Source organism: Bubalus kerabau, chromosome 2 (genome assembly GCF_029407905.1).
Source record: "Bubalus kerabau isolate K-KA32 ecotype Philippines breed swamp buffalo chromosome 2, PCC_UOA_SB_1v2, whole genome shotgun sequence".
NCBI classification, from domain to species: domain Eukaryota; kingdom Metazoa; phylum Chordata; class Mammalia; order Artiodactyla; family Bovidae; genus Bubalus; species Bubalus kerabau.
The window spans coordinates 200,306,119-200,331,649 of NC_073625.1; the positions used below are offsets into that span (position 1 = coordinate 200,306,119).

General features: G+C 49.2%; 1 protein-coding gene across 3 annotated transcripts in view; it reads left to right on the top strand.

Annotated features, from left to right (window-relative positions):
- PLCL2 (phospholipase C like 2) overlaps nt 1–25,531 on the top strand; it is a 210,436-nt gene that overhangs the window by 112,699 nt on the left and 72,206 nt on the right. For all 3 annotated transcript variants that reach the window (XM_055570002.1, XM_055570004.1, XM_055570003.1), the window contains exons 2-3: nt 6,282–8,768; nt 11,469–11,672. In XM_055570002.1, coding sequence (XP_055425977.1) covers nt 6,282–8,768; nt 11,469–11,672 — 2,691 coding nt within the window. The remainder of the gene's footprint in view (nt 1–6,281; nt 8,769–11,468; nt 11,673–25,531) is intronic.

Below are 25,531 nucleotides of genomic sequence, written 5' to 3' on the forward strand. Positions count from 1 at the left end.
GTGTCTTTCCTGTCCTCGGAGGGGCTTCCACTCCTTGGCATTCAGGTCCCTGGTGACCACGGTTCTCTGATGGATATAAGAAAGGTGGTGACTTTGTTGACAGCCTGGTTTGTTTCTTGCCACGTGGGAACAACGTTCCCTTTCGGCTTTCTGCATCGGAACCTGCCATCGGAGCTGGACCCGCCTGCCATGGGGACTGTCCCGACACCCGCTGGCTCCCAAGCCGTCAGCAGGTCGGTGAGGGATGCATCCTCGGGCCGAGCAGCTTTCTGTCTCTCACAGCGAAGGGCCCCTCAGTGTGAGCGGGAGGCAGCAGTTGGCCGTACCTTGCTTTCCTTCAAGTCATTTTATTCTTTGTTGGTTCATCTGACGCGGTGAAATGACCTTCCGAGTGACTGGTTTTGCTCCAGATCTTTGCTTTTTTTTTTTCCTTTTTGCTCGTCTTGGAGAGCACATCAAAGTTTTAAAGATGTATGAGAAAACCTTGCAAGGTAACCCCGATGTGCCCAGCATGACGTATTCCTTCAACTCAGAGCTATTGTTATTGAGCTGCAGAAAGGTCAGGCCTTGCTGTGCCTTCTTATGGGGCTGCAAGTTGCTTCTGGGGTGTTTTGTTTTGTTAAACATAGATGTTTCTCTAACTCAGTGTTTCTAAACTCTCTTTCATTCTCAGACTCCCTTCAATAAACATAAAGATCTCATAGTCTTGTCTAATGTTACTTACAAATCAGATTAAATAACTGAACTCACACAAACCAGAAGGGTAAACGCTGCTCTGTCCTCGGCTCCACCGCCCACAAGAACCACACAGGAACCCTCTGCAGGGTATGAATCTTGATGTTGATGCGTCATTTTCTGTGGTGTGTACTGAGACACTTCTTGATAGCTCCACTGGTAAGAACCCGCCTGTGATGCAGGAGACCTGGGTTCCATCCCTGGGTCGGGAAGGTCCACTGGCGAAGGGATGGGCTGCCCACTCCAGTGTTCTCGGCCTTCCCTGGTGGCTCATCTGGTAAAGAATCTGTCTGCAATGTGGGAGACCTGGGCTCAATCCCTGGGTTGGGAAGATCCCCTGGAGAAGGGAAAGGCTACCCACTCCAGTATTCTGACCTGGAGAATTCCATGGATGGTATAGTCTATGGGGTCGCAAAGAGTTGGACACGACTGAGTGACTTTCACTGTCTCTCGCAATCAAACAGAAAATGGAAAGAAATCAGCTAGAAATACAGGAGGGAGACCTCCCTGGTGGTCCAGCGGTTGAGAGCCTGCCTTGCAACGCAGGGGACGCAGGTTCGATCCTGGGCTGGGGAGCAGGAATCCCACGTGCTGCGGAGCAGCTGGGCTGCACGCGGGTCTAGGTGGGAGCCCACGTGCTGCAGGTGCCGACGCCCAGACACTGAGGAGCCCGCAGGCCAGCGCTGAGCCCCGCCACGACTGGGGATCCGTGCTTTGCAGATCCTGCCTGATACAAGGAAGACCCCGCGGGCCACGGCTGAGCCCTGCCATGACTGGGGGGTCTGTGCTCTGCAGCGAAAGATCCTGCCTGATACAAGGAAGACCCCACAGGCCAGCGCTGAGCCCCACCACGACTGGGGGGTCCGGGCTCTGCAGCGAAAGGTCTTGCCTGATGCAAGGAAGACCCCGCGGGCCACCGCTGAGACCTGACACACCCAAATACATCAGTAATTTTGAAAGGAAAAAAAAGAAGGATATACAAGAGGAATGCCGTGGGACTCTGGAGGCCTGTCCCTCCCAACCGGACAGCAGCTCCTGGTCCTTGAGGCCAGGCTACGGCTCCTCGGGTGAGCATCCCCTTCTCCAGGAGGCGCCTTGGTGGTTGCGTCGGAACCGAGCCCCTTGGAGCCTGCAAGAGAGTGAGGCCCGTGTGTGTATCTCCTCACTCCAGGATGAGAGTGAAACCGCCCACCCCTGTTACGGACTGCGCCCTCTGAAATACCCTATCAGTGCTCATTTTAGAGGCGAAAAGGTAGTGACAAGCTTCTGTTACATAAAGTAGGCAGTCTTGTTAGAAGTAGGTATGTTTTTCCACTGGGCTCTGTGTGGCCACTTCCCTGTATAATGTTAGATATAAGTTCTGTAAAGGTTCTCACTCCTCCGGAGTTTGCTGTGGTGCAGGAGAGCTTGCGGAAGAGCTTGCTTATGGCCTCTTTCTAGCTCGCTGGTTTCACAAAATTATTCCTGGTCCTGAAGTGTTATTCTCGATATGTGTGGGTTAAAGGTATAAATGAATCTGTCAGCTTCTGTCCCACTCAGAATTTTGTGATCCTGTATTGAGAATTGAGAATTTCAGGGTTGGTGCGCAGGTGGGTTCTTTCGGTAGCTGGTTTTCTTCTACACGAGACCTCACGTTTGTGTTCCTTCTCTTGGAATGAAGAGTGTTGATGGAGCGGCAGAGGTGCGCCAGTGGCCCGAGTCTGTTTACAGGCTGTGGTTCTCACCTCCCAGAAGCTCAGGTGACGCATGCTTACAACATCAGAGCCAGTTCTGAAACGTCACCTGTACTATTTTTAAAAGTATTTGGAGGCATCTCCGTTTCAGCAGAAAAGTGTGTCTTTTTACTCTGGTGTTAGGAGATTTAGTGCACCTAAGTTGTATGCGTTTTGTTTTCCTTTAGTTAAGGAACTGTGGGTGTAGCACATAGGGTTTCATCACTTTTTTAATTTTTAATTTGAGCTCACTAACATTCAGAGGCAACATAGAAAACAGATTCCGATTCTGCTGCAGACGAGCTACTTAGCTGAGGCACATGATCTCTGCTAAAAGTGAAAACCAGTGGAAATAAATACGAGTGGGACCAAGATTCTGGGACAAGAGAGGCAAGGAAGACAATAGCGAAGATCAGAGAGAATACAGGCTGCTGCTAAGAAAAGATAAAACTGATAAACCTTCAGCCAGACTCATCGGGAAAAAAACGGAAAGGGCTCAAATCAATAAAACTGGAGATGAAAAAAGAAGATTACAACTGACACCACAGAAATACAGAGGATCAGAAGAGACTACGGCAAGCAGCTCTGTGCCAATAAAACGGACGAGCCGGAGGAAACGGGCTCGTCCTTAGAAAGGTAGAGTCTCCGGAGCAGGAGGAAACAGAGAGCGTGAACAGACCAATCGCGAGCACTGGCCTGGAGCACTCCCGCAGACAGAAGGTTCTGGGGCAGACTCGGCAGGCGGGGGCCTGGGTCTCCCCCTCCGTGTGCACACCCTTCCTTTCTCGGGGCTCCGGGGCGCTCGCCCTCACGTCCTGCCGCCGCCTCCAGCCAGGGGTCCTGGTCCCGCCCCGGATGAGGGCCAGCGCCCGCCAGCTCCCCGTTGTCTCTAGGCACGCACCCTTCACCTGCGATGCTTTCTCATAGCTTTGTCTGCCGGCGGGGAGGGAGAGACAGCCTCCGTGTGCTGTAGAGAGAACAGGGGTGGTTCTTGGCGACAGCCGATGGAGGGGAAGAAGGGAGGCGCGGTCTCTGCTTAGGGGAGTCCCTGCTGTCTCTGCCTCAGCCTGGACTGGGGGGGCCGTCTTGTGCCTGTGGCGGGGTCAGAGCCCTGAAGTCACCCAGCAGAGCCTGTGAGGAGCAGGGTCGTGTTTCTGCCGCCACGCGGATGCAGCTGAAGCCACCGCTTGTCCTGTGGACGTGGGCGTGCAAGCGCCCGCGGACGTGACTAACCTGCTTTGAAACTTGGCTTTTCCCTCTGAATAGCAAAGAGGTTCCAAACATGTTGTAATAAATTAGAAAGTGGTGGTCCAGTGTTAAGCAATATGTTGAGAATGGCAGAATAAATGATCACAATGCTGAGAAAATGCCGTATACTTATTTCAGTGAATAAGTGGGTCAGTACCTCCATTTATCTTTGTGATTCCTTTTTACTAGGGGCAGCTTTGAGATATGATTTATAAAAATTATAAATGTACTTAATTAGCGTGTTGTCCTTATGAAAGGTGAAAGCGTGTTGTTGAAGGTAAAGATAACCCTCACTCTGAAACTCATGCATTTCTTTCATGCCCTTATGCATGGCTGGTTATAACCTTAATTTCATGCCAACTTAAATAGATGGAATACAATCGAAATTTAAGGGATTGGAACACTATAGCACAGCGTATCTTATGGATGACATCACTGCAGTTTTAATCTCTTCTGCACTTGATTGTTCTAGGATACAGCTGTAAAGAAATACTGTGCCATCCAGCTTTTCCATTGTATCTTGGCATTCAGGTCACAAAAGCCTCTCTGGTTCCTTTTGAAACTTTGAGGGAAACGATACCTGTGTGATTTAAAGTTTAATTACTTAACTTCTGCAAATTGCTTTTCGAAGTATAGGTATCTGAAAAATAAAAGTGGTTTTAAATTTCAGACGTAACGAATAGCTTAATCACTTTTCAAAATGTAGAGGTTTTATTCAAAATAGATTCTCTCCAGAGCAGGAAGTTAGAATGCCTTTGTATGAGATTTTGCATGCTCTTTACTTTATTGCCATGAAAGTCATATAATCCCAGTCTTTCTGTTTCTTATTTATAAAGAATATAATGACTTACTGAAAATTGATCACTAATTTCATATACCTCCTGAAAGGCAGTATCAAGTTTTAGGTTTAAACTGTGAAAGATGTAGTGAGGCCATTGGAGCATTTTTTAAAAATAAAATAATGAAGACGTCTGTACAGGGAAAGAACTTAAACACATACGTGGATGTGGCGTCAGCTCCCCATGGTGGACACCCATCGCATTATGCAGGGAAGCTGAGGGATGATGCAAAGCGCCACAGACGTAGCTGCTGCCTGACGTTCTCGCTTGCTGCGGCTAAGTCGCTTCAGTTGTGTCCGACTCTGTGCGACCCCATAGACAGCAGCCCACCAGGCTCCCCCATCCCTGGGATTCTCCAGGCAAGAACACTGGAGTGGGTTGCCATTTCCTTCTCCAATGCATGAAAGTGAAAAGTGAAAGTGAAGATGCTCAGTCATGTCCGACTCTTAGCGACCCCATGGACTGCAGCCCACCAGGCTCCCCCGTCCCTGGGAGTCTCCAGGCAAGAACACTGGAGCGGGTTGCCATTTCCTTCTCCAATGCATGAAAGTGAAACGTGAAAGGGAAGTCGCTCAGTCGTGTCCGACTCTTAGCGACCCCATGGACTGCAGCCCACCAGGCTCCTCCGTCCATGGGATTTTCCTGGCAAGAGGACTGGAGTGGGTGCCATTGCCTTCTCCTGGTAGTGTTAATAGTCTGTTACTGTTAGGAGACTTGTTGCAAACACTTGCCTGGCGCACGGGAACAGCTTTAATAAATGGAACTCCAGAATTCTAGAAGCACTGCCACCCGAAGCCTGTGGCTCCCACCCAGACTTAATATAATGGCAGAAGTAAAACCATATCTGTTTGAAGTATTTAGGAACATGACTAATCTGAGACTCTGAAGAGCCAGGAATTGCTGCTGGAATTCCAGGGTCTACTCATGTAACACATAATTTAATGGCTCATGCCGAGTTTTCCAGACGCAGCCTAGACAGCTCAGTGAGTCCACGTGGTTAGGGAGCGGTTTTAAGCTTTACTGTACATTCCTGTTTCCTAGAGTGATGCCTAAAATGTAAATGCCGGGGCATCACCGCTTGGAGAGCTGATTCCATGGGAATTCTGAGGAAAGTGGTCTAGTGGCAGCCTTTTGAGAAGCCTGGTTAGGAGAGGGGTATGCAGCAGGGCCTGCTGAGTGGGTGTGCGACCCGTGTGTGACTCGGGCTCTGCACGGGTCTTAACACCCTTCTACAGCCTTCTTAAATTCAGTTTCTGAACACCAAGTCCTGCATGGCCTTTTTTCCCCTGAGCCCTGCAATGTGGCCAATTCTGTGCAATAAATGCAAGCTTTTATTGTGTTTTGCTTTTAAGTCGTGTCTCTTGACATTTATGGATTGCAATTATTCCATAATGATTTTTTTACCTGTCTGTATTAGGCTGTAACGGAGAAGGCAATGGCACCCCACTCCAGTGTTCTTGCCTGGAGAATCCCAGGGACGGGGGAGCCTGGTGGGCTGCCATCCATGGGGTTGAACAGAGTTGGACACGACTGATGTGACTTAGCAGCAGCAGCAGCAGCATTAGGCTATAAATACAGAGGCCACGTCTAAGCTTCAGAAGTGAATGAGCGCCATGCATTACGGGACATACAATAGGAAATCCTGAGTATGGGTTTTCTCCCAAGGAAATTAAATTTCTGTTCCTGGTCTTGAACACAGAGGCCTACGCCTGTGCGCTTCTAACCCATGGTGGCTTTTCTCTCCTAGGATGGTACAAAGCAGAAACGGGAGCGGAAGAAGACCGTCTCCTTCAGCAGCATGCCCACAGAGAAGAAGATCAGCAGCGCCAGCGACTGCATCAACGCCATGGTGGAGGGCTCCGAGCTCAAAAAGGTCCGCTCCAACTCTAGGATTTACCACCGGTATTTCTTGCTGGACGCCGACATGCAGAGCCTGAGGTGGGAACCATCCAAGAAGGATTCTGAGAAAGCCAAGATTGATATCAAGTCCATCAAGGAAGTGAGAACGGGGAAAAACACAGACATATTCCGCAGCAATGGCGTTTCCGACCAGATATCCGAAGACTGTGCGTTTTCGGTCATCTACGGAGAGAATTATGAGTCACTCGATTTGGTTGCCAACTCTGCAGACGTTGCAAACATCTGGGTCACGGGACTGCGGTACCTAATTTCTTATGGAAAACATACCCTTGACATGTTAGAAAGTAGCCAGGACAACATGAGGACTTCTTGGGTTTCACAGATGTTTAGTGAAATTGATGTAGATGACCTGGGACATATAACTCTGTGCAGTGCCGTGCAGTGTATCAGGAATCTCAATCCTGGCTTAAAAACAAGCAAAATCGAGCTTAAGTTCAAAGAACTGCATAAATCCAAGGACAAAACTGGTACTGATGTCACAAAGGAGGAGTTTGTTGAGGTTTTCCACGAGCTTTGTACTAGACCTGAAATTTATTTCCTTTTAGTTCAGTTCTCAAGCAATAAAGAATTCCTTGATACCAAGGACCTGATGATGTTTCTGGAGGCAGAGCAGGGCGTGGCGCACATAAATGAGGAAGTAAGCCTTGAGATTATCCACAAGTACGAGCCATCCAAAGAGGGTCAGGAGAAGGGCTGGCTTTCCATAGACGGGCTCACTAACTACCTTATGTCGCCTGACTGTTACATATTTGATCCAGAGCATAAGAAGGTCTGTCAGGACATGAAGCAGCCTCTGTCTCATTACTTTATAAATTCATCTCACAACACGTACTTGATCGAGGATCAGTTCCGAGGCCCCTCTGATATCACAGGGTACATCCGAGCTCTTAAAATGGGTTGCCGGAGCGTGGAGTTGGACGTCTGGGACGGGCCGGATAACGAGCCTGTGATTTACACGGGCCACACCATGACCTCTCAGATTGTCTTCCGCAGTGTCATTGACATCATTAACAAGTATGCCTTCTTCGCTTCTGAGTACCCGCTCATCCTGTGTTTGGAAAACCACTGTTCCATCAAACAGCAGAAGGTCATGGTGCAGCACATGAAGAAGATTTTAGGAGACAAGCTGTACACGACGTCACCTAATGTCGAGGAGTCTTACTTGCCATCCCCAGACGTCCTGAAAGGGAAGATCCTCGTCAAGGCGAAGAAGCTGTCCTCCAGCTGTTCTGGGGTCGAGGGCGATGTCACCGACGAGGATGAGGGGGCGGAGATGTCCCAGAGGATGGGCAAGGAGAACACGGAGCCGCCCAACCACGTGCCTGCCAAGCGCTTCCAGCTCTGCAAAGAGCTGTCGGAGCTGGTGAGCATCTGCAAGTCCGTGCAGTTCAAGGAGTTCCAGGCGTCCTTCCAGGCTCAGAAGTACTGGGAGGTCTGCTCCTTCAACGAAGTGCTGGCCAGCAAGTACGCCAACGAGAACCCGGGAGACTTCGTCAATTACAACAAGCGCTTTCTGGCCCGGGTCTTCCCCAGTCCAATGAGGATTGACTCCAGCAACATGAACCCGCAGGATTTTTGGAAGTGTGGCTGTCAGATCGTGGCCATGAACTTCCAGACCCCGGGGCTGATGATGGACCTGAACGTGGGCTGGTTCCGGCAGAACGGGAACTGCGGCTACGTGCTGCGGCCAGCCATCATGCGGGAGGAGGTCTCCTTCTTCAGCGCCAACACCAAGGACTCGGTGCCGGGGGTCTCCCCGCAGCTGCTCCACATCAAGGTCATCAGCGGGCAGAACTTCCCCAAGCCCAAAGGCTCGGGCGCCAAAGGCGACGTGGTGGACCCGTACGTGTACGTGGAGATCCACGGCATCCCCGCTGACTGCGCCGAGCAGCGGACGAGGACCGTGCACCAGAACGGGGACGCGCCCATCTTCGACGAGAGCTTCGAGTTCCAGGTCAACCTCCCCGAGCTGGCCATGGTGCGCTTCGTGGTCTTGGACGACGACTACATCGGCGACGAGTTCATCGGCCAGTACACCATCCCCTTCGAGTGCCTGCAGACCGGCTACCGCCATGTGCCGCTGCAGTCGCTGACCGGCGAGGTCTTGGCGCACGCGTCCCTGTTCGTGCACGTGGCCATCACCAACAGGAGAGGGGGCGGCAAGCCCCACAAGAGGGGCCTCTCTGTGCGGAAGGGGAAGAAGTCCCGGGAGTACGCGTCCCTGAGGACGCTGTGGATCAAAACTGTGGACGAGGTCTTCAAGAACGCCCAGCCCCCGATCCGGGACGCCACGGACCTCAGGGAGAACATGCAGGTAGGCCAGGGTCCGCCTCCGCAGAGGCTCAAGAGGCTGTTAGAGGGTTCCAGCCAACAGCTGTGTATCTGATCGAAAGTACTTCGTGAATTCCAGTTACTTGTAAGAATGCTCACCCACTGATGTCATTTTTTTTCCCCCATCATGTAAATTTCCAAAAGGGCAGTTGGCCCTTCAACACGTTGATGACACTTGGGAATGAGCCGGCCTTGTTGCTGAGCCCAAAGAAGGCCATGGTCCCTGGTAGCCCCTAAGGAATGCTTTTCCTAAAAGCGCAGGTGGGAATCTCTCCTATTTCTGGGCTCTCCTGAGCTGGAGCGCACACACAGCCGGTCAGAATGAAAGAACACGCCCCGCCCTTTCTCCTGGGGCGGTCCTGCTGCCGGAAAGGCAAGTCTATAAACAGCCAGCGTCTGTCAGTCCTGCTGCGGGAATGGCAAGTCTGTAAACAGCCAGCGTCTGTCTGAGTGTTGAGCCTGCACTTGACTCTGGAGCCCAGCAGTCTAGTTGTTTCAGTAAGAGACACATGATGCCTGTATGTATTAGACATCTAAGATAGTGACCGCCTCTGAACCCCATAGCAACCACAAGCAGTCAGTCAGGATTATGTATGTAATCAAGTGTTGTCCACGTGTCTAGCAGGATATGGGGGCTGCCAGCGATGCAGAGCAAGGTGTGAGGGCTGCCCCACACACACACACACACACACACACACCCCAGCCCCCGCATACAGACACACACACACACCAGCACCCACGTGCGCGCGTGCACACACACACACACACCAGCCCCTGCACACACCCCCAGCCCTAGCACACACAGACACACACACATATCAGCCCCTGCAGACAGACACACACCCCCCCCCACCCCCAGCACACAGACACAAACACACACACACCAGGACACACACATACACCAGCCCCTGCACACAGACAGACACACACACCCCAACCCCATCACACAGACACACACACACCAGCCCCAGCGCGCGCACACACACACACACACACCCCCAACCCTAGCACACAGACACACACATACACACCAGCCCCTGCACACACACACACACACACACCCCAACCCCAGCACACAGACACACACACACCAGCCCCAGCCTGTGTCCATCCCAAAGATACATGTGTGTAAAGACATACATGTATATGTTTTTAACTACTAAGAGCAGAATGCCAGCAGCAAGTAAAACAAAAAGACCTTCCCGCAGCGGAGAAATGTTATCATTTGTCTCAAAGCAAAGCATAACGGAAATACGGACAGCGTCCCCTCCCCCCGTCTCCGAGGCTGCCATGGTCATGGACCTCAGCCCCGAGCAGGCCGCAGCCACGCTGGCGTGGACGAGAAGCTGCACGTCGCCCTTCGGGGGCTGCGTGTGTCTACGCTGTGTGTGTGCTGTGTGCAGCTGGGGCTGTGACTGGGCCATGGAGCCTGGGAGGGCAGGATCCCGCAGATGCCTGTGGTTGGGGGTGGGCATTGGGAAGGGGCGGCCGGCGGGGAGTGGGAGACAAAACAACCAGGGTGATGGCAGGTGGAGAAGAAGTTAGGGGGCTCTGAGGGCCCCCCAGCGTTCGCAGGAAGGACTGACGGGTGTCAGCATCCAGGATGCTCAACTTGATGACCATATTTAAAGTAGCATTGATCAAACGTTCCCATTTCAAACCGACGTGCTGCTCATCTCCAGGGACTGGGGCGTTTGAGCACAGAAGGCACAGGTTTGGGGGGCCTGGACCCCTGTCCTCTAGGTGCCATCCTCAGCCCAGGTTGGGACCCCGGGCCTGGATCTCTGTGTTTCGGTTAGAATGTCCCTGTCGCGGCAGCGCAGGATCGAGAGTGTCGGCCTCGTCCTGAGCCGACTTCAGGTACCAGCTTGATCCCCTCCCCTGCCGGCCGCGTGACCCCAGACGGACAAGAGGCCACGGCTGAGGCTCGGTCCCTGCTGGCCCAGCGTGGTGGTGGAGGGTCAGACAGGGCCCCGTGTAACACGCGTGCCTCCAAGCGGCGCTCAAACGCCCGCTCACGGCTTTCTACAGTGCAGAGGGGCTTCCTTTCACGGGTATTTCTATGGCCTGCCGCTAGTGATTAGAAATAAAGGACGTGGAATGCAGGAGGAGGAAGAGCCGTGGGACCCCTGGAGACGGGGCGATGGGCAGGGCAGGCTGTGGTCTCCGGGTTTCCCACCTGAAACTGCAGCTTCCCCAAAGTTCCTCTAGCTTTGGAACCAGTGGGTGTAAACAGCTGAGAGGGATTCAGGTTCCTACCTGCCAGATGCTCCTCTCCTTTTTGGATGGCTGGCCTACTTGATACTTAGTTGAAGCCTGATTCCATTTTTTTCTCATCTTTTTGAAAGCAGAGGCCGTTTTTTTTTGTTTGTTTGCTTGTAGTTGCATATCAGTGTTTACACTGCTGTGAACTTTGATCTGAAAAGCGGCTTTACCCTTCAAAAGAATTTGACTTGTTTGCCTTTTCTGCCCTTTGGATAAATTGGTGTTACAAATGTCTATGACTACGTTTACTTTGTAAAATAGCCCTTTTTCCCCAGGATAAAATAATCATTAACCACGTCTGTCGTAACACTGACACTAACCGTTGCGCCAGGCAGCGCCAGGATAACCAGGTGTGCCGAGAACGGCACACTCAGCCCCTGCTGAATTACAGAGCGCCTTCTTTCTTCCCACTGAGCAGAATGCAGTGGTGTCCTTCAAGGAGCTGTGTGGTCTCTCCTCCGTGGCCAACCTCATGCAGTGCATGCTGGCGGTGTCTCCCCGCTTCCTGGGACCTGATAACACGCCCCTGGTGGTCCTGAACCTCAGCGAGCAGTACCCCACCATGGAGTTGCAGGGGATCGTGCCCGAGGTTCTGAAGAAGATCGTGACGACGTACGACATGGTGAGTGGCTCTTCCCACTTTCAGGGTGCCCCGGGGGAGAGAGGCATCTTGGGCCAGCACCCCTGATGTGCTCGGAGCTCTGGCTAAGGGCTTTCCTTTACCTGTGCTGGGAGCGTGACTCCCCTGACTTTGCTGCATTTGAAAGACTTTAGTGTTTCTTTGTTGCTGTTTTAGAAAGCAGGACACATGCCTCCATTGGATCAAATAGTAGTCAGCTTTTCAGGAATACATCTGAATTGCTTTCTAAAGCATACATGATTTTCGACACGCATAGAGTAAGGATTTTTTTTAATCTTTCCTTGCAGCCAGCCATTGATTCACCCATATTTTGTTTTCATTTTTCAAACTGGCAGAGGTGAGAAAGTTAGTTTTATTCTAAAATGCCTTTAAAAATACCCTCAGAGGCAGGTGTCTCCACCACATGCCTGGACTGTGCAAGGCCCTCCCTCCTGAGGGCAGCCACCCCGTGGTGCCCATGATTGGTAATCAGCTTAGTGTCAGTGAGGAATCCTCGGGACACCCAGAATGTTGCATTTTTGCACTTGAGGTCTGTCTTGCATTTTCTTAATCGCATCCTGCTCTCGCTGTTCTTTTTGATTGATTGTAACTCTGAGGGAGGCTTCGCGGGTGAGCACCACCCTTTGGAGCTCACGGTGTAGCTGCAGCTATCTGAACCCCTGTGGGTGCCAGCGGTCAGGGTTGAGGGTGGGGTTGGACGCTCCCCTCCCAGATGGGCGAGGCTGCCACCTGTGCTCAGAGGCCACAGGCCTCACCCACCCCACCTCCACCCTTGAAGTGGGCGTTCAGACCACAAGACTCCAGGCTGCTTCTGCCGTAGGCTGCTGTGGGCTGAGATGGATCGGGAGGGGCTTTGTGAAGTTTAACAGAAATGTTTGTTTGCTGTTCCATAAGTGGATCAGAAAGCGGCAATTTAGAGGACTTGATACAATTTAAAGAAAAGAAAAAAAGGCTTTCGATCAGTATTTCCCACACAGTGTGCTGAGGAGCCTTGGTTTCTTAGGATGTTAATGTGTCCCCAGGGAGAAAAGATTCCGTGTTGAAATAATTTAGGGAAATACTGGTTTTGAGTAAAATCAATCAGATGTCCTCTCTTCGGGACTACGTGGGGCCTTTTGTTTGCTGGCAGTGGCCTTCCAAAGGCTGAAGGGCGTAGCGTGCCCTGTTTCTTGCATTGACTTGCCATGGAGTACTATTTCCTAAAGCAAAAGTTAGGGAAGTATTTTTGTTCTTGGCCTTATTCACTGATGTCTTTGGGTGAATAAGGTTTGGAAGTGCAAATCAGAACAATGCAGTGTTTTTTTTCTTCTTTCCCCAGTTTTGTTGAGAAATACTTGACTTTCATATGTAAGTTTAAGGTGTGCTGCCTGATGGTCTGATTGACACGTATTGTGAAATGATTACAATGGGCTCAGCGAACATCCATCTCCTTAAATAGATATAATTTAAAAAATAAAGAAGGGAAAATTTTTTTCTTGTGATGAGAGCTCTTAGTTTTCTCTCTTGACAAATTTCCTGAGTATCAGTCATCTTGTCCGTTTCATTCCCAGGACGTCTTTGTCTTGTAACTGGAAACGTCTGCCCTTTGACTGCTCTCCTTAGGTTCTCAGTTCTCCACTTCTGGTGACCACAAGCCCCATCTCTTTTTCCATCAGTTTGGCTTTTTGTTTCTGTTTTACTTTCCACATGTAAGAGAGGTCGTACAGCGTTTTCTGACTTATTTATACATGTGCCTTCAGGGTTCATCTGTGTTGTAGCAAATCGTAGGATCGCTTCGTTTTTTGTGATTAATATTTATATATATATATATAAGACATGTGTATGCATATATCTGTATGTCTCACAGCTCCTTTATCTATTGATAGACACTTGGGTTGTATCCACGTCTTGGCTGTTGTAAATAATGCTGCTGTGAACATGGGGTGCAGATATCTTTTTGAGTTAATACTTTCATTTCCTTTGGATATGTTCCAAGAAGTGGAATTGCTGGATCCTACGCTAGTTCTATTTTTCATTCTTTGAGGATCTTCCTTGCCGTTTTCCCTAGTAACTGGACCAGTTTACATTCCCACCAATAATAAGAATGCAGTGTTTCCAACAGCTCATCAGTTCATTAGCTTAAGAAAAAAAGTGGCGTTTGATGCCGATGCTTGCTATCTCCTGCTCTTTCCAGCTTAGAGCTCATGGGGACGTCAGATAAATAAGGACCGAACAGTGGACACTGCAGGCGTGCTGCGGGGAGTGGCAGTCACCCCCGATGGGAGGGCAGCGGGGCAGAGCTGTCTGTGGACCTCGGGGTCGGGGGGGATGCTCCGTGCTGGGTGCTGGAACAGCCGCAGGCATGAACACAGGGGAGCTGTCCTGTCTGCTAGGATGGCAGCTGGAGGGAAAAACATAAGAAGCTCCTGCTGAGATTACTTTGAGGGGAAAAGGGAAAGATAGGAAAAATGGAGAAGTCTAAAGAACCCTTCCATGCTGCGACTCAGGCTGCCTGGTTAGTTTTATGAGAAGCCAATAGAAGTAGCTGATATCTGTAAATGCTTTTAAACCTTAAGCCACAAATAGAATTGTTAGCTGTTTTGCAGATCTGTGTCGTTGGCCAGCATCTGAGATGACTTACCCGCTCAGGTGTTTCACGGGTCTCACAGCACCATTTCTTCCTGGTAACCTTTTTAACAGGACCCTCCTGAGGGTGGGCTGTGATGCCCCATGGAGGTGAGAGCTGAGTGAGGGCTGGTACCAGGACCTGGTCCGGGCTGGGGGCAGAGCAGGAGGGATCCTGGTGAGGTTGACACAGCACCGACCACAGTACTTGGCACAGGAGTCTCTCAGTACCCCCTTGCTTCCCCACCCTACCCTCTCCCTGGGCTGGTGGATGATAACACTTACTATGTAATTCCAATTTGCTTGTGACTTTATAATTGTGTTGTTGCAGAAATGATAAGACAATTAGCTTGCTTGAATTTTTAAAGTTGTGAAATTAGTCTTACATAATGTTTAAATATCTGGGCTGTGTTATACCCCTAGTTTTAGTGATTTGTTCTATTTTTAATTCCCCCTGATAAACTAAGCCATAAAGTACTTAAAAGTAAATTCAAATTTTTATAATTTGCAGTTAAAAATTGTCACATTGTTACAGCAATAGTATAGCTCTTGTAATATTTTATAGTCCATTTATTAGTGACTTAATTACTTCTCACCTTGTGACAGTTAATTTATTAAAGCTAGCTAAAGAATAGATGAAATATTGATGGGAAATGTAGTAAGGTCTTGGATAGCCTCTATTTTTGTAGTGTTATATTGAGCTTAACCCAAAATTAGCCTTGGAAATAAGATCTTATTTCATTTTGCTGACTTCCCATTTATAGTCTGAAGACTCCAAATAAGATCTTATTTTCTTCTGTTGACTTCCCCTTTGTAGTTTGACGACTCCAAGTGTAGGTGTGGTGTGAGAGATGCTCCCTCCCTCGCCAAGTCCTGCCTTACTGCGCGTCTTTGCCCTGGAGGTGCCCCCAGCAAGCAGGGGCAGGTGCCATCACCTAGGGCGGCTGGAACATGTACTTACGCTGTCAAGATGGTGGTCCCTTTCCTGTGTGTAAACTCTCATGAATGAACTCGGGTGGCTGAAATGTGCCCATCTCTGTGAACACGGAGAGGCAGGGAAGGGGCTGACTGTGACCTTGTGTGCAGTGTGGAGGCAGGAAGGGGCACAGAGCCTGTCTGCACACCTCCGGCCCCAGCGTGATTGTGAACAGCCCTCCCTTTAACCTTTCCAAGTGTCCCTGTTTAGATAATCAGTTGTGTGATAACCCTGCCCATGGCCCCCAGAGTGTCCTGAAGGCCCTTATGATTCCCACCAACAGACAAGTCTTCAGAATGGTCCAGAATGGTTTGTCTTATCCTATTTGTAGATCCTCCTTGGGTCCTGGAAGTGGTGAGGTTCAAGGCTGGGACCTCACTCGGGAAGGTGGGTGTCAGCGTCTCTCGGGAGCAGAGGAAGAAGTCAAGCTCAGACAGCTTCTTAAACCAGGCAGATGGGCTAGAAATTAAGAGGGGCTGGTCTGCAGAGTGGGAGCTGCCGTGTGGTCACAACAAGGGGGATTTTCTTCCCTGGAGGAGGTTACAACTTAGGGGAAGAGAGGACGTGTATCCCTAGATAGTGAGAGGAGAGGTGCTAGATATTTTAAAATATGTAAATGATTTTGAAAAGACTCATTTGAAAAGACCCTGATGCTGGGAAAGATTGAAGGTGGGAGGAGAAGGGGACGACAGAGGATGAGATGGTTGGATGGCATCACCGACTCAATGGACATGAGTTTGAGCAAGCTCGGGAGTTGGTGATGGACAGTGTGGCCTGGTGTGCTACAGTCCATGGGGTTGCAGAGAGTTGGACACGACTGAGTGACTGAACTGAACTGAACTGAAACAAATTATTTGGATGTTTGTGAGAGAGAAAGGTCAGTTTAAAGTTTTGGGCCTGGACCGGCTTCAAGGAAACATTGGCCTTTGAGCTTGACCTTTATGAATGAGTCAGACTTCGGCAGGTGAAAAGTAAGAAGGAAGACTGTAGCAGGCGGGTTCACAGAGTGAAACACGCTCAGGAATGGGAAGCACATGTCCTGGGAAACTGACACGTGGGCCGGGGGAGTTCCTGCACATTTTTGAGCAATCAGGGGCCACGCACAGAGTCAGGATTTGGGGCTGTGAGAGGGCTGGGTGAGGGAGAGCTCAGAGGTCACCCGCCTTTATCGTGCAGATGAGAAAATGGGAACACGGGTGCATCGTGCTAACGTCAGAACCAGCGTTAGGGCCTGGCTAGTCTCTTTGTCCAGTATATCCTCCATAGTCCAGATCAGGAAAATGAGCTGTGTGTGCAGTTTGTAGATGAATGATGAGTCTGCCCATAAAGCCCAAATAGCTCCAATAATCATGATCTGAAATGGTTCACGTGGGGCTCGTGAAGTCCCAGGTAACTTATTTCTGATTCTTGTTCCCCCCTGAAGGCGGAGAACAACTCATTGTGCGTACCTTGGTGTATTTTTTTTTTTTTTTTAGTATTTATTTTAGACTATCAAATTGCACCACTGGGGCTTCTCTCTAGTTGTGGCTCACAGCACATGGACTTAGTTGCCACACAACTTGTGGGATCTTAGTTCCCCAACCAGGGATTGAACCCAGGTCCCCTGCATGGGAAGGTCGATTCTTAACCTCTGGACCCCCAGGGAAGTCCCTTGGTTTATGTTAAAAGGCAGCTTTGATGAGCTTAAAATAGGGAGGACTGTGTTCAGTAGATTAAGTTCCACTCAAAGGAATCTGATGACAAGTATATCTTTTATATTATTACTTCAGAGACAGAAAATTTGAAGATTTTACTCAGAGCCTATGTAAATGAACTTGAATGCATCACCTGCTGAGAATCAAATACCACGGTTGAACTTGTTCTCTTGTGGGTTTAAAGCCTGGGTTGAAGATCAGGATTATGTAACCCGAGTAAGAAACTCTGGTGAGTGTGTGGGTCCTCCATGACACCCAGCGCTCCTGGAATGATCTCCCCAGGGTTTAGGACACCTCCCCTCTCCCATCAACGTGACTTCATCCATCACTGTTTTATGCCAAAATGATGTTTACCCTTTAATGTTGATGAAAGTGCTGATTCAGTTCCCCAGCTCTTACTGCTTGTTTCCGATTTACCAACTACTTTATGCTTAGTTAAAAAAAAAAAAATTGAGATCTGTACTAATACATAGAGACCAAGATGTCAACATTCTTCCTCAACAGAAAACATTGGAAGTTTAAATATTTTGTGAGAGTTACATGAAAAGAAAGTTCTCCTTACAATTTTTTCGTTGGTCTTTGAGGGCTGTTTTCTCAGGGAAATAAACTGGATACAAAAAGACAAGCCCTGCAGGATTCCACATATGTGAGGTATCAAATGTAGTCAAGTTCATAAAATCAGAGACTAGAATGGTCATTATCAGGGCCTAGGAGGAGAGGGAAATGGGACGTTATTAATTACCAGGCATGAAATTTTAGTTCCGAAGCTGTCTCACTGAAGACGTGTGCACCACGCATGCCTCTAGTCAGCAGCAGCGTGTTATCCCCGGAGCAGGTTAAGAGGGTAGACACTTAACTCATGTTAAGTGTCCTTATCATGCAAACATTTTTCAAAGAAAAAGGTGTTTTTCCTGATTTTGCTACCATGTTTCTGCACTCTGCAATATGGTTCAGTCATTGTCATTAAACTGACGATGAATTCGTGGGGAATGAGAGGAGAGAAGGGGAAAACGGAGGGGAGAGGACGCCCCGCTCGGTCAGAGACAGCGCGGTTGTTGACGCTCAGCAATGGACTAGTGGCCGCCATCTGCTGGGAGATACCCACTGGGAGATACCCATGAATTCATTCCTGTCAGTGTAGTTCCTTTGTCTCCACTTTCTGTTTTAAGTTAATTTGTTTCCATCTTTTAAAGCTCTGCAAAAATCCTGATTTTAATTGCCTTCACGCTTAATTAAGAGAGCACTCTCTGGGGAATCCATTTATCCAGTAGAGAACAGCATTTTTTTAGTGTTTAAAAAAAGAAAGAACACATTGCTTTGTCTAAGAGCATGTTTGCTCACTGTGAATATTTTTACATAAGCTATAAGTAGTCCCTTCTACCTCATGGCTTTGCATATTTCTTCGATAAAGCAAAGTCCTTTAAATAAAAGACGTGCAGTGAAGGGTTTTTTTCCTTACACAGACAAGCCAGCGTCAAGCGTGCTCTGCTAAGTGTTGTTGGTATGGGTTCCTGTATTTGGTCTGGCCACTGCCTGACGCAGGGAAGAGAGAAATCACACTTGATGATCGATGAAGCTGGCCCATCTGGACCAAGCAGAGATGATCTGTAATAAGGTTACCATTGATCCCCTTCTCCTCTGTGGCTCCTTTTATCACACTTCTGCCTCAGAACCTGACATTAAAAGCATCTTTTAATTGGCTGTGTCAACTGTCCCAATTTTTATAACTGTGGAAAAACAGAACATTATGCCTTGGGCTAAGACTGAGCTAAAAAGAGGGTGGGGGGAAAGATTAGGGGAAAGGCGGATATACCCTGCTACAGGGGCAAGAGCAGAAACCCAGAGGCTCTAGTTTAATTCAGAGGAGGCGGCCTAGCCACTGAGGCTTCCACAAGCAGTTTCTCTGGAATCATCAGAACCACACAGCTGACCTACTTCAGAGCGACGGCCAAGCCCGCGGGAAGGGAAGGAGATGTTTAAAGGCTGGGTGTGCGGATGGCGTCCCCTGTCCCATCAGATCAGACGCAGAGGCTGCCCTCAGCTTCCGGGAGCAGAGAGACCGAGATGCCTCGAGAAGAGGGCGCTTTACTGGGAGCGGGTGGTGATGATCGCACGACCGGGTCTCTTCCTCCGCTTTTCTCCTTTCCAGCGTCTCCACAGAAACCGTCGAAGGACGCCTATGTAGACGTGCTCCTAAACACACACATGCAGACCCCAGACACTCCGTGAGAGCGACTGGGGAAAAGTAGGCTGGTAGGGGCTAGCCGCTGCCCCGGAAGCGCCTTCAGCGGCTGCAGTGTTTCCCGGTGCCGTGTGATGCCCAGCCCATCTGTCCGGGAGGACGGAGACGCAGACCTTAACGCATTCCCCCAGCTCGTCGACTGCTGTCTCCAGACGGGAAGCGGTAAACGGGCCTGAGCGGCCTGGTGTCCCCGGCTGCACCGGAGGCCTGGCCTCCCAAGTGACCCCGGGCAGTGGCCCCGTGTCGGCAGGCGAGACGCAGGAGCCTGCGGCTGGATTTCCTGTGAACCAGCACCGGGGCGGCGGCTGCCGGACGGGGGCTGGGACACGGCACTGGGGGGTCTGCTCTGGCTTCTCCATTAGCACCTTGCTGTTGCTTTTCAGAGAGAGCAAACAAGCTTGTTTGCTTGTGTATTGGGTGTCCTGGATCTTCGCTGTTGCCTGAGGGTTTTCTCTAGTTGGGGCGAACAGGGGCTGTTCTCTAGGAGTGTGCAGGCTTCTCCTTGGGGTGGTCTCTCTTTTGGGGAACACAGACTCTGGGGCACACGGGCTTCAGTAGTTGTGGCCCACGGGCTTCCTTGCCCCAGGGCATGTGGGATCTTCCCGGACCAGGGACCAAACCCACGCCCCTGGCACTGGCAGGCAGATTCTTAACCACTGGACGGCCAGAGACGTCCCAGATTGCTTATTTCTTGAACACTTTATTTCACTGACTCTAGCAGGAAATGCGTATAAAATATATCTAAAGCTCTTCAAGAAAAGCTCCTGAGACTTGAAGCTCCGGAAAAGGGAACTTTATTTTCAAGTTTATTTTCTTCTGCCTTATGCAGAGGAACACGACGAGATTTCTGATAAAACCAAGATCGCTGGAGCACGGCGGTCCCTTCACTTCTGTGAACGAGCTGACGGATTGCATCCCGTGTCCACGTCAGCTTCTCCTCTGAATACGGGATTTTGCTCTGGTACTGTTCCTTCAGCATTTATTGTTGACCAATACATCCTCTTTTTGACGAGAAAGTTTGTTTCCTTCAGAGGCTGAAGATGCCTCCTTACGGTGTTTGCCGAGTGCTTCCATCCGAGACCCACCAGGACCTCTCGCAACTTGTGTGCGTCTGCAGAATGCGGCGCGCGCTCGGTCGGGAACAGACGTGGCTTTCCTGGCCTGGCGAGGCTGGGGACGCGCTGGCCGCCTTATCCTGGTGCGTTCCGCCGGCTCCCTGCCGCCGTCGGGCTCTGCGCAGACAGGACTGGATGAGCTTCCGGGGCGTCACCCCTTCTAACCCTAACCTCCGCCTGTGGGGCGGGGCTCTCGGAGGGCCAGGCGGCCGTCCCTCCGTTTAGCTCCCCTTGGTGAACCTGGTCCATCAGTTCACTGATGCGCTTTGGCTTGTCATCGCTCAGCTCCGCGGTTAAACTGCCGGGCCTCTCCGACTCTGAGTCCCTCAGCCCCTCCGAGAGGCGCTGTTGGTTGGGGAGCGGGCGGCGGCCGAGGCTCCCTTCTGTGTCCTTTCTAAGGCCGGGCCTCCCGTGCGCACCACCCTGCCCTGCCCCTGGGGCTGGTCCGCGCCGGGTCTCCTGGCTCCGTGCGCAGGGCTCCAGGGGCGGCTCCCCGCGTCCTCCCTTAGGGCTGCAGACCCCGGGCCCAGCCCTGGGCAGTGGGGGCGTTTCCTCTCCCCTAAGGCTGATGCTCTGGGATCCGCCTGGGTTGAGTCTTGCGATGTTAGATTAATCTAGACAAGAGTTTCTTCTTGACAAATCCTGACTTTCAATTCTGTCGTTTTGGTGGGAACCCAAATGAAAATCTAATTTGGCCTTTAGAACCGAGAAGTGTCTCTGTTTTTATGAAATAGCTGTTTTTGTTTCTTTCTTTTCACCCAGCCTGTGAAACTCACTGTTTGAGTAGGTGGAAAGCCCCCAGGGCAAATGATTTATAACCTATGGCAGTGCGTCTGGGAGAAAAACACCCTTGCCCTCTCCTGTTACACTCCCCTGCGGTCCCCACGCGGCTCGCGGTGGCTCGGTCCCCATGGCACGTCACCTCCTGGATTCCCAGAAAGACAGACCTCCCCAGATAGCACCTAGAGGGAGACCCGGGTGTTGAGGCAGAGTTAGCAGTGCCAGCTTTAAGAACTTAGGGTTACGTGATGACGGTGAAGACAAAGGGAGTCGATACTTTGCTGTTGTTAGGCCAGTAACATTCTTCTTAGAGCGTCTTGGGCATGTGACCTCCTTTCGGTGTGTTGGGATTGATAAAGCACCTACGTTAAGCATAGAAATTGCCAAGCGAGGGAAAAAGGGGCAGGGAAATAATTTTCAGGGCGTGTATCTCATGCATATAGTCTGCTAGCACTTGAAGTTTTCCAGGATTAAAATTTGATTTGCTATTGAAACATACATCAAGCCCCATGAATTATATACAACCCTCCCTTAAAAGAGAGTGCTTTTTAAAGCTTGTAGAATTTGTTTGACATTTGATTTGCTATTGAAACACACATCAAACACCATGAATAATATACAACCCTTCCTTTAAAGAGAGTGCTTTTTTTTAAAGCTTCCAGAATCTGTTTGACGTCTTGAAGTTTGTGTTCACTGGGGTGGTGTCCACAGCGAGGTGCTGTGTCTACAGCCAGCTTTGTAGATCCTTTCAAACCAGAAAAGTGACAGTCCAGAAATGGAGGACTGAATTGGCTTTCAGCGTGTGATACTTTGTGTGTCTTTAGCAGTGTGTGAGTTCTGAACCCTTTCAGAGCCACACGAGTGAAGTCTGGCCCACCTAGAACCTGTCCTTCAGGGCTCACCGCTGTTTCAGCCCACTTCTCCACCTCCACCCCGGTCCGGGAGCCCGCTGGCTTGCCATGGTCTTGGGCCCAGAAGGGAACCGCGTCTCTCCTTGGCCCTCTGGCCTGTGCTGTGGAGGCCGAGGGGGCCGTGCCAGCCTGTTCTGGCCACTTTGAGAGGTCAGTGTGTTCTCTCCTTCACCATAAGCTTGCAGGGCCCTGGGACAGAACCCTTGGAGGACCCAGGAACTGCACCTTCACTGTTCATCTTGGTCTTCCTGGGATGGTGGTTTCTGACCACGTGGGGAGCTGGGGACACGAACCCCTGGTGATTCTTCATCCCAGCGGGGACAGTGACTCGCTTTGCCACCTGAGCCTGTGGTTGGCCCTGCCATCTGGCTCCGTGCAGGATTCAGAACATTCTCCAGCCGGTTAAATGGGGACGTTTTGCCCAAGTGATTATTTTAACAGTGCTGACTACAACTAGCCAGTAAGAGTCACACAGGTAGGCTTTTTTTCCAGAAGTATTTTTCTTTTGTCAAAGATTCATCAAAAGGATGAACGGTTTAATATTTTGTTGTGTCCCATCACTGTATCCACGTTGGAGTTGAGAAAGACGATAAGTTTCAGGGATAACAGAATTTTGTGTAGCATCTCAATGTTCTGATATCATTGCCTGACTTTGCAAATGCAGGATTTGTTCGTCAGATTGATGTGATTTATCAATATCCATTCTTGTGTAGTTTAGAACAGCAAATGCTTTTCCACTGAGAAGTTCGACAGTGTTGCAAGTCCCATTTGTAGCTGAGTTGGAAAGATTGAAATTACTTGGATACAGGTAGAAAATGGTTAGTGGTTGTTCATAGATTAGTTTGTAAATGCAGGGATGAACTCCTCTGTTTTCGTGGACACATATTCTCTGGATGTACAATCACATTTTAGAAGACAGCTCTTCTAAGAAATGGGATAATTTGGATGGAATCTGCTCTGTGAACGTGAAGCTATATGAGAATATGAAGCTATATGAAAGCTATAGGAAGATATGAAGCTCTATGAAAATCATACGTTTCAGATCGTTTCTTGAGTACTACATGTAATTGTTGACACTTACTTGGGTCGCCTCAGACATCACTTCTTGACAGTAAGATATACTCATTTCTGAACATTTTTCCTGTCTCTTATGCCCCTAGTTATGACCTGAAAATGTTTTAAAAGGTGTTTTTCCACAATCTTCTGAATAATGAGGTAGCAGTAATTTTTCTCTGCAGCTAGATGTTCTCCTGTCAGTAGCATTTGGTAGTTTGTATATTTTAAGCCTATGTTTTGTTGACATGTAACATTTGACCTCAGGTTTATAGAGAAGTGAAATCTAGCACTGCCCGTGGATTCATCCCTTCCTGTTTCTGTGTGGAGGGGAAGGCTAACCCAACGCCTGTAGTGGGGACGTGTCTGGTGGTAACTCCCCACCACACACACCAGCCACTGTGCCACCAGGACCGCAGGATCCGTCACCCAGGATTCTGTTCTAACAGCTCCTGGTTTTCATTCTGTTCACTCATATTCCCCCAGATTGCAGGGAAATAATTAATGCCACTCACCCCACTAAAATAACCACCCTTGACACCAAAAATCTGATTTTATTTCCACACGAATTTATCAGGGATAAAAATAGCACTTCATAATGGTTTTAAAGTCTTTTCTAACTTAATTAAGGCATTTAAAATTCTGAACCATAAGAAAATTACTCTCCCAGTCAACTCAGTGGGTGGACAATGTGATGTGTTAGGAGTTAAGTTTAACTCTACAAGCTTAATTATCTGTTAACTTAAAAATAACATGTTAAGTAGTTTAAAACATCTATTTTCCTACTGCGTTTAATATTAGTCAAATCTTTAGGACTGTTACAGGTTTTTATGTGGAGATTTTTTATCTTTTATAGATCCTTTGTCCACTTATGGAAATCTTTATTTCCTTTGAAATTAGTGTTGATTATTCTAGTTTTCTTTATAATTATGGCACTCCTACATTAGAGAGGGCAAATGGAGTGTGGCACGTCAGTTACGTCACTGAAAGAAAGAAAGTGAAAGTGAAGTTGCTCAGTTGTCTCTGACTCTTTGCAACCCTATGGACTGTAGCTTACCAGGCTCCTCCGTCCATGGGATTTTCTAGGCAAGAATACTAGAGTGGGTTGCCATTTCCTTCTCCAGGGGATCTTCCCAACCCAGGGATTGAAGCCGGGTCTCCTGCATTGTAGGCAGATGCTTTACCATCTGAGTCACCAGGGAAGTCCAGATGACATATACTTTATGTCATTATATGACAGAAAAATAATTTTAGTTTTAAATAATCACTCATCTGGTGCCTAAAGCAAAAGAAAAAAAATCTTTGTGAGTAGTCTTGGCTATTTTGAGTATTGAGCTAAATGCAGCCAAGACGGTAGTAACTAAATTTTAGTTGATTTCCTAAAGCTAACCTGTGAAAAGTCAACAACCTCAGATACGTGGGTGGTACCACTCTAATGGCCAAAAGCCAAGAGCAACTAAAGAGCCTCTTGATGAGGGGGAAGGAGGAGAGTGAAAGAGCCGGCTTAAAACTAAATATTAAAAAAAAATTAAGATCATGGCCTCCGGCCCCATTACTTCATGGCAGATAGAAGGGGAAAAGGTGGAAGTAGTGACAGATTTCCCCTTCTTGGCTCCGAAATCGCTGCAGATGGTGACTGCAGCCATGAAACCAGAAGAAGATTGCTTTTCGGCAGGAAAGCGATGACGAACCTAGAAACGTTTTCAGCGTGCTGAAAAGCAGACACATTACTCTGCCGACAAAGGCCCATATAGTGAAGGCTACGGTCTTCCCAGTGATCACGTAGGGTTGTGAGAGATGGACCATAAAGAAGGCAGAGTGCAAAAGAATTGATGCCTTCTAACTATGGTGCTGGAGAAGACTCCTGAGTGTCCCTTGGACAGCAGGGAGATCAAACCAGTCAGTCTTAAGGGAGATCAACCCTGAATACTCATTAGAAGGACTGATGCTGAAGCTGAAGCTCCAGTATTTTGGTCACCTGATTTGAACAGCTGACTCATTGGAAAAGTCCCTGATCCTAGGAAAGACTGAAGGCAGGAGGAAAGGGGGCATCAGAGGATGAGATGGCTGGATGGCATCACCAATGCAATGGACATGAACTTGGGCAAACTTTGGGAGATGGTGAGGGACAGGAGGCCTGGCATGCTGCTGTCCATGGGGTCACAAAGAGTTGACTGAACAACAACAACAAATTCTCTGTAACCAAATTTCTCCTTTATATACATAAAACTTATATGTTTATCCTTTAAAAATACTAATTGCACTTGATTTTGCCTGTTCTTTTCTGAAATGTGCATGTAGCATGTCAAACTATATTCTCTTTAATACTTTTAGTCCAGTATTACCAAGTGAGACTTTTCTGTTTTTAATTGGAGTATCGCTGCTTTACCCTATTGGGTTGTGTTAGTTTCTGCTGTGCAGTAAAGTCAGTCAGCAGTCAGGCAGCGCTGGTCAGTGGGCTGGGCT